Source organism: Patagioenas fasciata (assembly GCF_037038585.1).
Source record: "Patagioenas fasciata isolate bPatFas1 chromosome 19 unlocalized genomic scaffold, bPatFas1.hap1 SUPER_19_unloc_2, whole genome shotgun sequence".
NCBI lineage: Eukaryota > Metazoa > Chordata > Aves > Columbiformes > Columbidae > Patagioenas > Patagioenas fasciata.
The window spans coordinates 278,766-291,226 of record NW_027288508.1 but is presented as its reverse complement, the minus strand read 5'-3'; the positions used below and the strand labels follow the sequence as shown (position 1 = coordinate 291,226).

Below are 12,461 nucleotides of genomic sequence, written 5' to 3'. Positions count from 1 at the left end.
AATGCATACTAGAAATAACGAATTATCTGGAAGTATAAGGTTGCATGATTTTTAATATACTTGCTGCTTCATGTTACTTAGGAAGCTAAAATCTTTGCTGTAAAAGAAAACTTTGTAACTAATCTTTGCTAAAATCTGGAGCTGTAAAGTTCTGCTCATATTTACCAAAAGCACCTACAAACTACACTGAAGACTTGCAAGATAAGGTCTGGTTCACACTTTGCTGGGAAGAACGGAACTGACTGGGGAAAAAAATAACAATGCAAGGCTAACGTGGAGGCATCACAGACGTCTGCAGAACGGGGCCTGTTTGGCACTTTGCTGAGAAGAAAAGGATTTATTCACACAAACAGCACCCGGAAGGCTATGGACCATAAACAGTGTCTACAGCTGAACTAAACAAAGGCACACGTGATATCAGTGAAAAGACCCAGTGAGAAGCCAGAAGACCCCAAAGGGAAATATTACTCTTATTGTTATCAAATAATTTTGAGATCAATGCTAAAATAATTTTGAGGTGCAGTGCTAAAATGGAGATATTGTCTTGAATAAGTAACTGTGATCCAACTGCATATTTGAACTTGGTACTTGGTTGTCATATCTGAGCTCAGTATTTTAGTTGGCATATATATATATATATGTATTTCGTACCAAAAGAATTTTGTTTGGGGAGATAATTACGAAATGGGAACCGGTTCCGCTGCTAAAATACCACCTTGCTCCCCCTTAGGATGCATCCTTACGCATTAGAGTAACTTTTGGGGAAATATTCTGATAAAAGAAACTTGAAACGATACTGTACTCAAATGTGGCTTAAATGTGGAATTCTGGGTTTTAGTGCTGTATTGCAATTAATGTTGTTCTGCAGAACTTTGGAAAAAATGGGATGAAGTATGGTACTCTAAGTTAATTTACTCTTATTGTTATCTAATAATTTTTAGACCAGGAAAGAATTTAAATTGTTAAACTCTGATTCCGATTGGGGGGGAAAAAAAATCCACAAAAACCCCCCACAAAACCAAAACCAAAACCAACCCGAAATGCTATGATGGATGGGAACTTGATATTGTATGAGGTTGTATTTAAAAGTTGCTGGAATGTGAACTGATTTGGATCTAGGAATCTCCGTGAGTCTGTGTGTATTGTCTGAAGGCCTCTAACGCTTTGGGGAAGGAAGGGGTGTTTATATTTTTTAGGATAGTGATTGCTGTTAACTTCTTGAATGTCAAACACATCTGTGTGACATTTTATTCACAGAAACAGCCCCTCCCACCCCCAAATTCACGCACAGTTTCCCTTCTCACTGAATTACCCAGACTGCAATCTGATTTGCTCAAATCTTGTTTGCCAAAGGGTGAAAGTTGTACTTTCTTGTACTTCCATATGGTGCCTCAGCTTGTCCTACGCTTTCTCCAGCCCCCGCCTTGGGCAAGCGCAGGAACACTACAGGAGAAACAGGACTATGATTTCTGCAAGTGACTTCTCGCTACATTTTATATCCATCTTGAAGACTGCAAAAGACCTGATTTACAGAGCAGCAACGACTGCAGGTTTCTGTCTCTCAGTGATCCAGACTCTCTTCCAGTGCAAAGAAAGGTGATCCTGTGTGCGGCACGTCAAGATAAAGCAAAGTGGGTGTCTGAAGTCACTGGCATCATAGGGAAGAAATCCCGTTTCTGCCTACTAGAGCAGGAGGGGAAGCAGGTAGGTAACTCAGGGGCAGGTGTTTGCATGGCACCTATCTACATAAGTCTTCATATATACATATATATATCCATATATTCCTTAGCTGCTTAGATTCACCTAAGAAGAGGCAAGCCATTCTTGTTGACCGTTGGCCAACCTCACGCGTGGTGCCATGAGAAAGGCACAGCTGTTTAGAGTGTAAATGGCAGTAGGAATTACTCCTATGGAGGCAAAGTCAGGATGCCCAAAAATCAGGGCTTTTCAGGAAAAAATATCCCACAGAGGTCTGACAAATGGGCCCGATCTCTCGTAGCGCGGTTAAGCCTGCCTGGGCTCTGCCAGCATCGCTGACACCCGCTGCGTGGAGTCCCCACAGAGCACGGGCAGGGTGAGGGTGCCCAACAGCCAGCAGTTTCGAACTTCCTTCCCTCCTGCCACACAGCCGCTCTCAGGCCCCTGTGACACGCTTTATGCCAACCCAGGGCTCCGCAGAGGAGCTTTCGGAGGTGTCCCCATCCCACCTCGGCTCCAGCCTGCCTTTCCTGCCAGGGGCTGTGGAACAAAAGGGTCGGGAGCCCCAGCAGAGCTTTGGCAGAGCCCAGCTGCCCGCCATGGCTTTCCTCTCCCCAGGCACGGCTCCTGCCTGGGGTGCCATTGTCCCTGTGGCACACGGTGGTTCCTGCACAGCTCTGGGCGCCCCGCAGTGCCCTGGCTGGGCGAGCCCCCGGATGCTTTCCCCTGCAGCTCGGCTCCCCAGGGTGCCCAGGCTCTTCCTCCTCCTCCTCTTCCTCCTCCTCCTCCTTCTCCTCCCGCTCCTGTCCGGGATGTGCAGCTGCGGCAGGCTCCGTGCCAGGGACGCGGGGTGCAGGGGCACAAAGAGCAGGGCCGCAGCCGAGCCGGTACAGCAGAGCCTTGGGGAGGGCTGCCCTTGGAGCAGGGCTGAGGCTGAGGCTCCAGCCCTCTTCCCTGCAGTGGCCTTTCCCTGCGCCACTGCCCAGCGCAGCTTCCACAGCCGCCAAGGAAACACCCACAGTGTCAGACCCAGCGGTTTGCAGGTGGGGCTTTACTGAACAGAAGGGAGAGCTGGTGTCAGCAGCCTGGCTGGCCGGCACTGGCGCTCGTCACGCCGGAGGAGGCTCTTGCTGGACGTGTCTCTCGCGAGCCTCAGCGCCTGAGACGGTCTCCTGGCACTGGCCGACGTGGAGTAGATCTGTTCTCCAGAACTGAGGAGTTGAATACAAAGCTCTGTAGTCTTGTATGCACAGAGAGGTGCAGAGCAACAAGTCTGGTCAGGACACATGTGGTGGGATCTGCTGCTGTCTGGAGAGAGCAGGTCCAGGTCCCTGGGATGCAGTCCCACCCTGCTGCTCTCCGTGCCCCCAGGGCTGTCAGGAAAACACCCTCTTTGCCCAGCTCTGGCCTGAAGCTGGCCCACACCCCCTTTTTCAGAGGCGAGCACTCCAAAAGGCAAACACTCAACTGGGAATGCTCTTTCCCCAGTTGTTTTTCACTGCCTGCGGTACCTGGGCCTCCCATTGCTCTGGCTCTTTTTTCCAGGCCTTTGGCGGTGCCACTGCTGCGCTTCTGCTCTATCTTGCTGCACAAGGACTCCCAGAGCTTGCGTGTTTCCTCCTCCGTGCACACGCGGGGCTGCGCCTGCAGGACCACAGCAATGCAGCAGCAGGCAGTGTTAGTGTCCCTGGCAAGGGCTGGGGGGATTTCAGCGCTCCCCCTCCCTCCTGCCCCTTCTTTTCAGCCTCTCCATCAGCCCTGCTTTGCTCACGGTCCTGACTGCAGAGCCTTTCTGCAACGACCCCTGAGCCAAGGGAGCGCGGGGCTGAAAGCAACCCGGCTGCTTGCTGTCCCAGACCAGCCTGGCCGCACCGTTGCGCCGTCGCCATTACAAACGCCACCACATCAAGCCTTGGGGACGTACCGGTCCTGCCCTCCTCTTCCCCGCCTTGGCAGGGGGTGCAGCTTGGGGTGCAGCTTCCCGCAGGTGTTGGCTGCTGCCTGCCTCTTTCCCCGACCGTTCCCACCGCAGCACTGCCAGCTCGCTGCAGACACACAGCGGGAAGAGGTGGTGTGAGCACAGGAGAGCGCTCCAGCCGGGCTCCCAGCTGGGCGCCAGCCGCGGCCGCAGGAGCGGCTCTGCCGAGAGGCCGGTGCCAGGAGAAGCGGCTCTCTCCCGCGGGGCTGCGGGGAGCAGGAGGAAGGGACTGCGGGAGAGGAAGCACTGCCCGTGTCCGGAGAGATTTACCACTGGAGCTTGTCCTGCAGATCCAGCTGCTCATCCCTCTCCCCTCTTCTCTTGCGGGCCACCTGCCCCAGGATGCAGGTCACCACCTCCCGCAGGGCCCGGTCTGTCCGTGGGGAAAGGCTCCTGCAACAGCAAGGACAAAGTCTCCCTGACTCTGCAGCTGGGACCGTCCTGCCTCTTCCCACACTCAGCCCCACACCTGCTTTGGCCCCTGCCGTGGGGTCTAACCCAGCCCGTTCCCGTGGCTGCAGAAATCCCGGGGCGTCCTGTGCAGCCCCGTGGCTCAGGGTTTGGCTCCCCGTACCCACCACCACCGGCTCACGCCCCACCGCCCCCGGGGCTCGGCTGGAGCGGGCACACTCGTACCGCTTCTGGGGGACGCTGTTGTCCTCAGGGACGCTGGGGGGCTCTTCTCCGGCCTCTTCCCAGCCCTCCATGTTCATCTCCAGCAGGTCACAGCTGGACTCGTCTGACTCCACGCTGCTCGAGGAGCTGTCTGAGGAGCACTCGGGGGAGCTGGATTCCTGCACAGGAGGAGACTCTCATACAACAGCCCTGCACCCGGAGGGTGCTGCTTCCCAGCACGCAGACCCCAGAACACTTCTGAATGGACCACACGGGACGGGGAGAGCCGGGAGAAGGAGCTCAGCAGGCCCTGGGGTGACCTCTGAGTGTCACCAGGGTTTCACTGCAACTCTGTGTCCCCCTTCTTGCTCAGGAAGGGCAGCATCACCCGCCCGGTTCTGCTGCAGCAAGGCTGCTATGACGGCTTGGGTACCAGGGTACTTTGCAGTCTCAGCCGCCCCACGGGAGAAAGTGCTCTTTTTCTGCAGGAATCCCAAGTACCTGGCTCCTCTGCATCTCCTTTGGCTTTTCTCCATTTCCTTCCACATTGGGCATCTCCTCTTCTGCCTCGGCCTCTGCCAGCTCTGTTTCCTTCTCTTCCTGTTCTTCCAGGTATTTCTGGATATACGGTGGAAGCTGCTCCTCCTTCTTCTCCCATTTATTCTGGGGGACAAACAAAATGCAATAGCAGGCAGCATTAGCCTTCCCTGCCACGGCTGAGCTGTTTTCCTTCCTTCCTCCCTCCCTTCCTTCCTTCCTCCCTTCCTCCCTCCCTTCCTTCCTTCCTCCCTTCCTCCCTCCCTTCCTTCCTTCCTCCCTTCCTTCCTTCCTTCCTTCCTTCCTTCCTTCCTTCCTTCCTTCCTTCCCTCCCTCCCTCCCTCCCTCCCTCCCTCCTCTTCTGCCTTGCTGTCCACGCTGGTTTGCTCCCAGGTTCCCGCAGGCTCCACCGAGGAGCCCGTCTGGAATGACCAGGGAGATAAGCCACCACCGGGCTACAAACCAGCCGGCAGCTGGCGAGCCCAGACAAGCCCTGCAGTCACCTGGCCGACAGAAACGGCCTCAAGTGAGGGCTCTGGGGGTGTTTCCAGGCTACTGGAAGTGACAAGTATATTCTCAACTGACAGTGACCCGCCTCCCTTCAAGCAAACACCAAAGCAACTGGTCAGTGGTCCCGTGAACACCCAGTGAAGAATCTTGTGAGCACTGGCACGTGTGGAGCAACGCTGCTCTACAGTCCAGTAGGATGTGCTCCTGCAGCATCCGGTGTCGGGTACCTTTTCTCTCCTCTCAATGGCTCTGGCTATGAAGTCCACTTCTCTGGGTGCAAGCAGAGGCGGTAGCTTTCCTTTCTCCTCCTTTTCCTTCAAGCAGCTCCTCTGGATGACCGGTAGCTGCCTGCAAAGACACAACAGGGCGTGTTGGCAGGAGCGCAGGAGGAGCTGGTTCTGCATCCTGTGCTTCCAGGTGGCGCACCTGCTTCTGCAGCAGAACGTGCTCTGCTCACATCCTTGTGATCAAGTCCCCAGACACAGAGAAGACCCCAAGCTGTCAGCCTCGGATGGGCCCAACAGCCCCCCTGCAACTCAGGATGCCCAGGTCTCGGCCCTCTCTTGCTGGAGCAACCAGAGGAACAGGGTCCTGTGCCCGGAGATAGCGCTACGCCCTGTACGGGCAGGTTGGGCGCTGGGGACACAGTGTCAAAGGGAGGAGGACACGACCCCACGAGAAGGGCCATCCTGCCACTGGGCTCTGCGTAAGACAGGCGTCAGCGTAGAAGAGGCTCCTGGTTGCTCAGGGCAATCCTCTGCAGTAACTAACTGCAGAACTCTGTTCTCAGCAAACAGAAAGGCCAGGCTCATTTCAACCTGAAGGGAAAGCCAAAATGACCTTCTGCTCCTGGAACGAGCCTTTGCACTTGGCTACTCAAGAGTTCTGCACATCGGAAGGGAAGAAAGAAATAGTGGTGCCAGCAGAGTCTGCCAAGAAGCTACAAGACACTGCCATGAGCAAGAAACCATGAGTTAGTGGGACGTGGGAAAAGCGCACTTGGGGTGTTTCCAGGAGAAACGTCTCGCTCCCACAGAGCCCGGAGCAGGGGGTCACGCTCACCCATTTATGCGAGTGTCTCACCTGGCGCGAGGCTCACTCCCCTCAGCTTTCTGACCCTGCTCCGGCTTCACAGTCAGTGCAGGTAACCGATTTGGAGGAAGCCTGGTTCGACGGAGGAGGCGCTTCTCGGCAGCATCCTCTAGAAAGGGGAAAGGAGACGGTTCTTCAGAACAGCATCTCGGTGTTGTTCTGGGAACCGGGTGCCACTTGTGTGCCAGTTCCAAGGAGAGTGACGTGCGGGTCTGCTCAGGGCTGTGGTAACACTGGGGAAGGTGGTCCTTTTCATCCCTTTGGGGGAAAGCCATGTTTCCTGGGAGGTCTTAGGCCTTTTCTGACACTGTTTTTCTGGTCCAGCTCCTCGTGCCTACAGTGCACTATTATTCCCTGGGGTTCCCTGGGGAAAACTATCTGGATGGCTTTCTCTCATCCTTGTGCTGAAACAGGGGGTTCCCTGGCAGAGCCGGTGGTCTCCGGGAGTCATTCTGGGAAGGGGAATCATTTTGCTCAAGGGAACCCAGCTCTGGGATTTCTGCATTGGTCCTGTGTACACACATTTGCTGCTGGAGCAGGTTCACACCACAGGCATTGCCTCTGAGACATCTGAGCACATGATGGAAAGAAGCAGGCTTAGAGCTTTGCACTGTTTGCAGCCCAAGCAGGGAGTGGAGGCCACTGGAAAGGTGTCCTTCAGCAGTCCAAGAGGCCCTTTGTGGTGCAGGACTGTCCTGAGACCTTGTCCCATGATGGGGCACCGGAGCATTACCATGATGGGTCCAGAGAGTCACAGGAGGAGCCTCTCCCTCTTCCAGGCCTCCTGGGGTAACCTCAGTTCTGATCCCCTCCATGTGCCGTGGAAGGAAACCCTGCAGCCCCCTGCCAGCAACCCACTGGTCCCCGACCTTTCTTTCCACTGCCATCACCTTTTCCCTGCACACGTCCCGTCAGGTCTATCAGCGTTGGCATCTTAGGCACGGTCTCAAGTTGGCACCTGAAGAGCAAGAAGGTACCAGGCTGAAGAAAGGACACCACATTGTTTCCCAAGGCAGCCCAACCCGGAGGGCTGCAGTAGAAACTCCAGTGCCGGGAGGGCTAGGTGAGACCCCGTCAGCCTGTGCCCGCTTTTTTCCATCCTTCCCGTGAGAATGGTCGTCCTCCCACAAAACCCCCTTGCTGCTTCTGGGGAAATGATCCTGCTCACAGTGCACATGGAGAGCAGAATATTATCTAGTGCTCTGATTTTCTAACACCCTTTTGAATTCTGATCTTGCCCTCCAAGTTCCTGTAGAGCCTTGCAGATTAACGTTTCCGGACCTAAGAGCAGTCTCTCCCACAGAGGAAAGAAAAGGAGCAGGAGAAACGTAGTGGGAAATGTTGCCTAAATGCGTCTCTAGCTCCACAGTAGGACAGATGCATAAGCCGTGCCACTGTCCCACGTTCCTCCAAGTGAAGTCAAACATACCATGGCAGGACGATAACACGTCCAGAGGAGGTCTGGGAAGCAGCGGTGTCATGGCGTGAGATGACTGAGTCCCTCATCTCCGGCATCTGCAACGAGGACAGAGACGGATGACGGGAGGAGCGGACACTGGGAAGGGCCGGCTGCTTGCTCCGCCTCAGCCCAGCGCCAGCAAAGAGCCAGAGCCGCCCAAGGGCTCTGGGCTCAGCAAGCCTTGCTCTGCCTGTGCCTCTGCTCCCGGCCCCCAGAGTGGGGCACGCAGCGCTCCCCGCCATCAACGCCGGCCTTTTCTCGCAAAGTGCAGCTCCTCTGGGGGTGGCTCTTGCAAAGCCAGGCCATTGCACGCCAGGGAGGTGCTCTGCAGAGAGCCTGCTGTGCTCTAGAGCTCCAGGAGCCCAGGTGACTGAACAAGGCATGGTCGGCCAGGGGAAAGCAGCCCCCAGAAAGCATTTCAGAAGCAGCAGGAGTGGGGCTGGGAAAGTGAAAATCCTACCTCGAGAAGAGCTTGCAGCATCTTGCCAGTGCCATTCAGCCTTTCCAAAAAGTGTAAGTAAAATCTCTTTTTTATCTCTTTTCCCTCGGCAATCAGCATGCCCACGTCCCTCCAGATGATGGCAACGTTCTTCCTGTTCTCTAGGTAGGCATGGAAAAGGTGCGTGGTCCTTTCCATGTAGAGCTGCACGGTGCCCTCAGAGACAGCGTTCTCTGAGGCTATCTCAGCATACGGCAGTTGTTCGAAATCTTGATGGCCTGAAAGACAAGAGAAGAGGAACACATGAGCTTGCAGACCTGCTGGGCAGGCTACAATCAAAGGTCTGCAGCCTCCAGGCCCTCAGGCAACACTTTGGTACTGGGCTGCCTGGCTGGGCCAGCGCCTCTGAGGAGACGCTCGGCTTGTCCCTTCCTCTTAAAGTGGACAGTGAGGTGCGGAGCAGACAGCTGTGGCTTCTCTGATACAGAAAGGGAAACAAAGAGTCTTAGGCACTTGGTGGGAAGAAGAGTGACTGCGGGACAAAGTGGGGAGATAGGCACCAAGTCCCAGGGCAAGCTGGAGGGTGCCAGCCCACACTCGGTGCTGTCTTTGTCTTTAGAGAGAAACGCACCCCAAACACAGCCCCAAGCTCTGGGTGCTCCCCAGGGTCCCACAACAGCTGCCCCAAAGGCAGTAGTGACTAGAAGGCGCAGGTGTCGCCGTCACTGGCTTTTGGAAGGAACCGTCTTACCCCCCTGGGTTTCCCCTGCTTTTCCCCTGTGCAAGGAGGCTGAGGGAGCTGGGAAGAGCCCTGGCATTTGCCTGGAGGAGGTCTAGTGCAGCGGAAAGGGGGAGCAAGAGTTGAAGCATCACAGAACCAGAAGACACCACACCAAGGAAGCTGTGAGGGAACCTGTTGTTGAAGCAGGACAAAGAGAGTGCGCTCTTAGCTGTATTGTCCTCTGGTGATTCTTTAAAACAAACAGCTAGGCAGGGTCCTTTCACAGCCGGCTGGTTTTGTCGAGTGAAGCTCTTGGCAGGACCGCGGTGGGTGGCTGGTACTCCCCTCAGTCACCTCTGGGGAGCAGAGCACCCCTCCCCACCCTGCTCAAGGGCCAGCGCCGCTTTCACGCTGCTTACCAGGGAAGTCTTTGCAACCATAGCGGAGCTCATAGTCCTGCACAACAGCCTTGTCAGGTCGAAACACGGGTCTCTCCACGATCACCAGATCCTGCTCGCTGAGGGCTACTCGCTTTCTGACAACCGCAAAAGTCCCGATTCCGGGAATGCAGACAGCCTGGAACAGAGGAGATGGCGGATGGGAAGAAGTCTTGGAGGGGCAGACGGGTGACTTGTCAGAGGAGGCTGATGGTGTTTAGTGCCCTGCCCTGGCCTGAGGCACAAAGGAGCAAGATGGGCTCCTTGGGAGAACACAAACAGGGGCTGCGCTTTTCCCTCTCACCCCCCTTCAGCTACGAAGAACCAAATAGGTGAGGGAAAGCTGACAAACACCCTCTGGCTCAATCAGATAGAAGGCAGGGGGTTCCCACACTTGGAATAAATCCAGATGTGTCCCAGGCTTCCAGGTTTTCACATGCAACTCTGACGGGGGGACCTTCTTGTACATCTGAATGGACAGAGAAGGTGTCCATGTCACTGTGTGCATTGCAGTGTCGTGCTGGGGCGTTGCTCCTGCTTTCAACGCAGGGGAAGAACAGCTGCACCCCATGGCAAAGGGCTGTCAGGACTTGATCAGCGTTCATCAGGGTGTGAGGGGAGAAGGAGGTAAGGCCCACCTGGTGGAGAGCCAGCTGCAGGCTGAGGTGATACGATGTGCTGGCCCAAATCTTAGCGAACTCTGGAAAAACAAGGGAAAGACCTGTCATGCTCTGAGGCAGCAAGCTCAAGACCATTCGGCCCACTCCTGTCCAAGGAGCGATGCATCTTTCACTCAGGCATTTCAGGTGGTCTCTCTCCAGCCCGGCAAGAACCAAAGGACACCTCATGCTGCCTCCAAGGGGCTCCTTTCCTTGCAGGTGCAGCTCTCCAGGGTGTGACCCACTCCCACGGGAAGCCGGCAGTGCTTTGCCATGCCCGCGGGGGCACGGGGCTGTGCTCCACGCGGCTCTCGGAGGCTCAGGGCAGGCCCTGGTGTCTCCCCAGCAGGGGCCAGTTTTGCCGGGTCACATCTCTGAACACACAGAGCCCACGTGGCCCACGAGCACCTTCAGCTCTTCCATTCAGACATGAGCTCAGCGTGGGTAATGCCCAGCGCCAGGCAAGGGCAGCCCTTTGGGGTCAGGGGTTTCTGCCTGGGCTGCCCCAGGAAGGCAGGGGCCACGTCAGGAAGGGAACCAGGAGCCCTGGCTGCCACATCAGCCCCTCAGCCCTTTGGGATGGTCAAGCAGGTCCCTCCTTGCAGTCACCACTCCTGAGCAACCACCCCCCACAGTCCTCGGGTTTCCATCCTGATTTCAGAGATGTCCTTGACCCAGACACACATGTGAAATTGGGCCTGAAGGCCTTACCATAACGCTCGAGCTTCTCAATAGTTGGGCTCAGGTGAGGCTGCAAGAAGAGCTGTCTTGCCATCTTAGTTCCACTGCTGCTTCAAGTCAACAACAGCAGCAAGTGGCTGGACAATGGCTTTACTGCTTCTCCTTGTCCTCCTCCTTGTCCTCCTCCTTCTTCTCCTTCTTCTCCTCCTTCTCCTCCTTCTTTTTCTCTTCTCCTCCTCCTCCTCCTCCTTCTTTTTCTCTTCTCCTCCTCCTCCTCCTTCTCCTTCTCCTCCTCCTCCTCCTTCTCCTTCTCCTCCTCCTCCTCCTTCTCCTTCTCCACCTTTCACACTCCTTGGTGCTGTCGTGCTCCCTCTCTCCACCTTCTCCTCCTCACTGCAGAGCAGCTACTCCAGAGCAGAGCGGTGGCGAGAGCAGCTCTCAGCACTTGGAGTCGACTCGGCCTCACCGGGGTGAGTGGGGCAGATGCTGGTCACGACAGGGAAAGGGGGACTGTCACCACTGTGACGTCTGGCTGTCCCACTGTGACCTCGGACCGTGTCACAGAGGGGCTGCACACACCTGCCCCCCAGGCCCTGCCAGGGGCTCTGCAGTGGGCAGGGGTTTCTGGGAGCTGCCCCCACCCCACTGTCTCCTGAGTGGGAGGGGTTTCCCCAGGCCGCCCCTGCCATGTCCCCACATGGGGACACCGGGCTGCAAGCGCCGATGGGCTTCCTTCTACCCTTCCCCGCTTCTTCCTGCCTCTCTCACCCAACGTGTCTGCAGCGGGGAGCGCGGCTGCCCTGCCACAGTAGGGGCGTGCAGAGAAGACGTGAAGCTTCTAGACCGCCCACAGTCAGATCTGACACGGATATAAACGGGGTCCCGTTGAATGGCCGTTTGTGGTCTTCTCGGAGCTGCGGGTCTGTCTGCCTGAAGCCTCCCCTTAGGCAGGATCGCCACCTAAAGTAGCCTCCCGGGATTGGGTCAGCCTCGTCGCCTCGCTGGGGTGAGCGATAACTTACTAGGTAGAACTGAGCTATTTCCTCACCAGATCAGCGAGTGTATTAAACAATTCCTCGCCGCTTGGGCAGGTGTTTTCCTCATTATAAACCCGTGGATTTTCTTGAATAATTCCTTGCCAGATTCAGGCAAGCGTATATCCGTAATATAATTTCTCACTAAACACGTGGGTGTATTTTTCCTGGGGTTAGAGACTGTAATAGACTTAACGATATATTTGTTAATCAAACTGGTCTAAATGGATATGTTATCAGTGGCTGTGAAACCTGAGCATATAATATTAGTACATGCTGCCATTAAACAATGCAACCTGTATGTAGTCTTTGTAGAAAAAAACTGTTCCACAGATATGTGTAAAAGCCTAATTTAGCGTACCCTGCAGAACATTCGGGAAGAGGCTGACAGAGAGAAGGGCTCAGGGTCATTAGGAGACGGGAGTGCCGAGGCGCCAGTGAGCCGCTGGGTGCCCGCGGCCAGTGTGGGGGATGTTTGGAGGCTTCAGGGGCACCCCACAACCGGTGTGGGGGTGCAGAGAAGCTTCTAGAATGCCTAGAGTCAGGTCTGATCAGCCTATAAAAAACGGGACTCTCGTCGAGACTCCGCCCATTGTCGCGG

At 55.7% G+C, this 12,461-nt stretch overlaps 1 protein-coding gene across 2 annotated transcripts; it reads right to left on the bottom strand.

Moving 5' to 3' along the window:
• Positions 1–2,732: 2,732 nt before the first annotated feature.
• LOC139826670 (uncharacterized) lies at positions 2,733–11,047 on the bottom strand. Of its 2 annotated transcripts, XR_011736819.1 has the most exons (12): positions 10,857–11,047; positions 10,125–10,186; positions 9,469–9,625; positions 8,350–8,606; positions 7,860–7,945; positions 7,321–7,388; positions 6,422–6,539; positions 5,566–5,686; positions 4,793–4,954; positions 4,313–4,470; positions 3,210–4,069; positions 2,733–2,909 (listed from the first exon to the last, which is right to left on the bottom strand). XR_011736819.1 is itself a non-coding variant. In XM_071803036.1 (11 exons), exons 1-11 carry the CDS (start codon positions 10,918–10,920, stop codon positions 3,943–3,945), a joined length of 1,380 nt encoding a protein of 459 aa, XP_071659137.1. In that variant the 5' UTR covers positions 10,921–11,047; the 3' UTR covers positions 2,733–3,942. The 2 variants fall into 2 exon arrangements, 1 of the variants encoding a protein (XP_071659137.1); XM_071803036.1 differs by having other exon boundaries at positions 2,733–4,069.
• Positions 11,048–12,461: the final 1,414 nt, after the last annotated feature.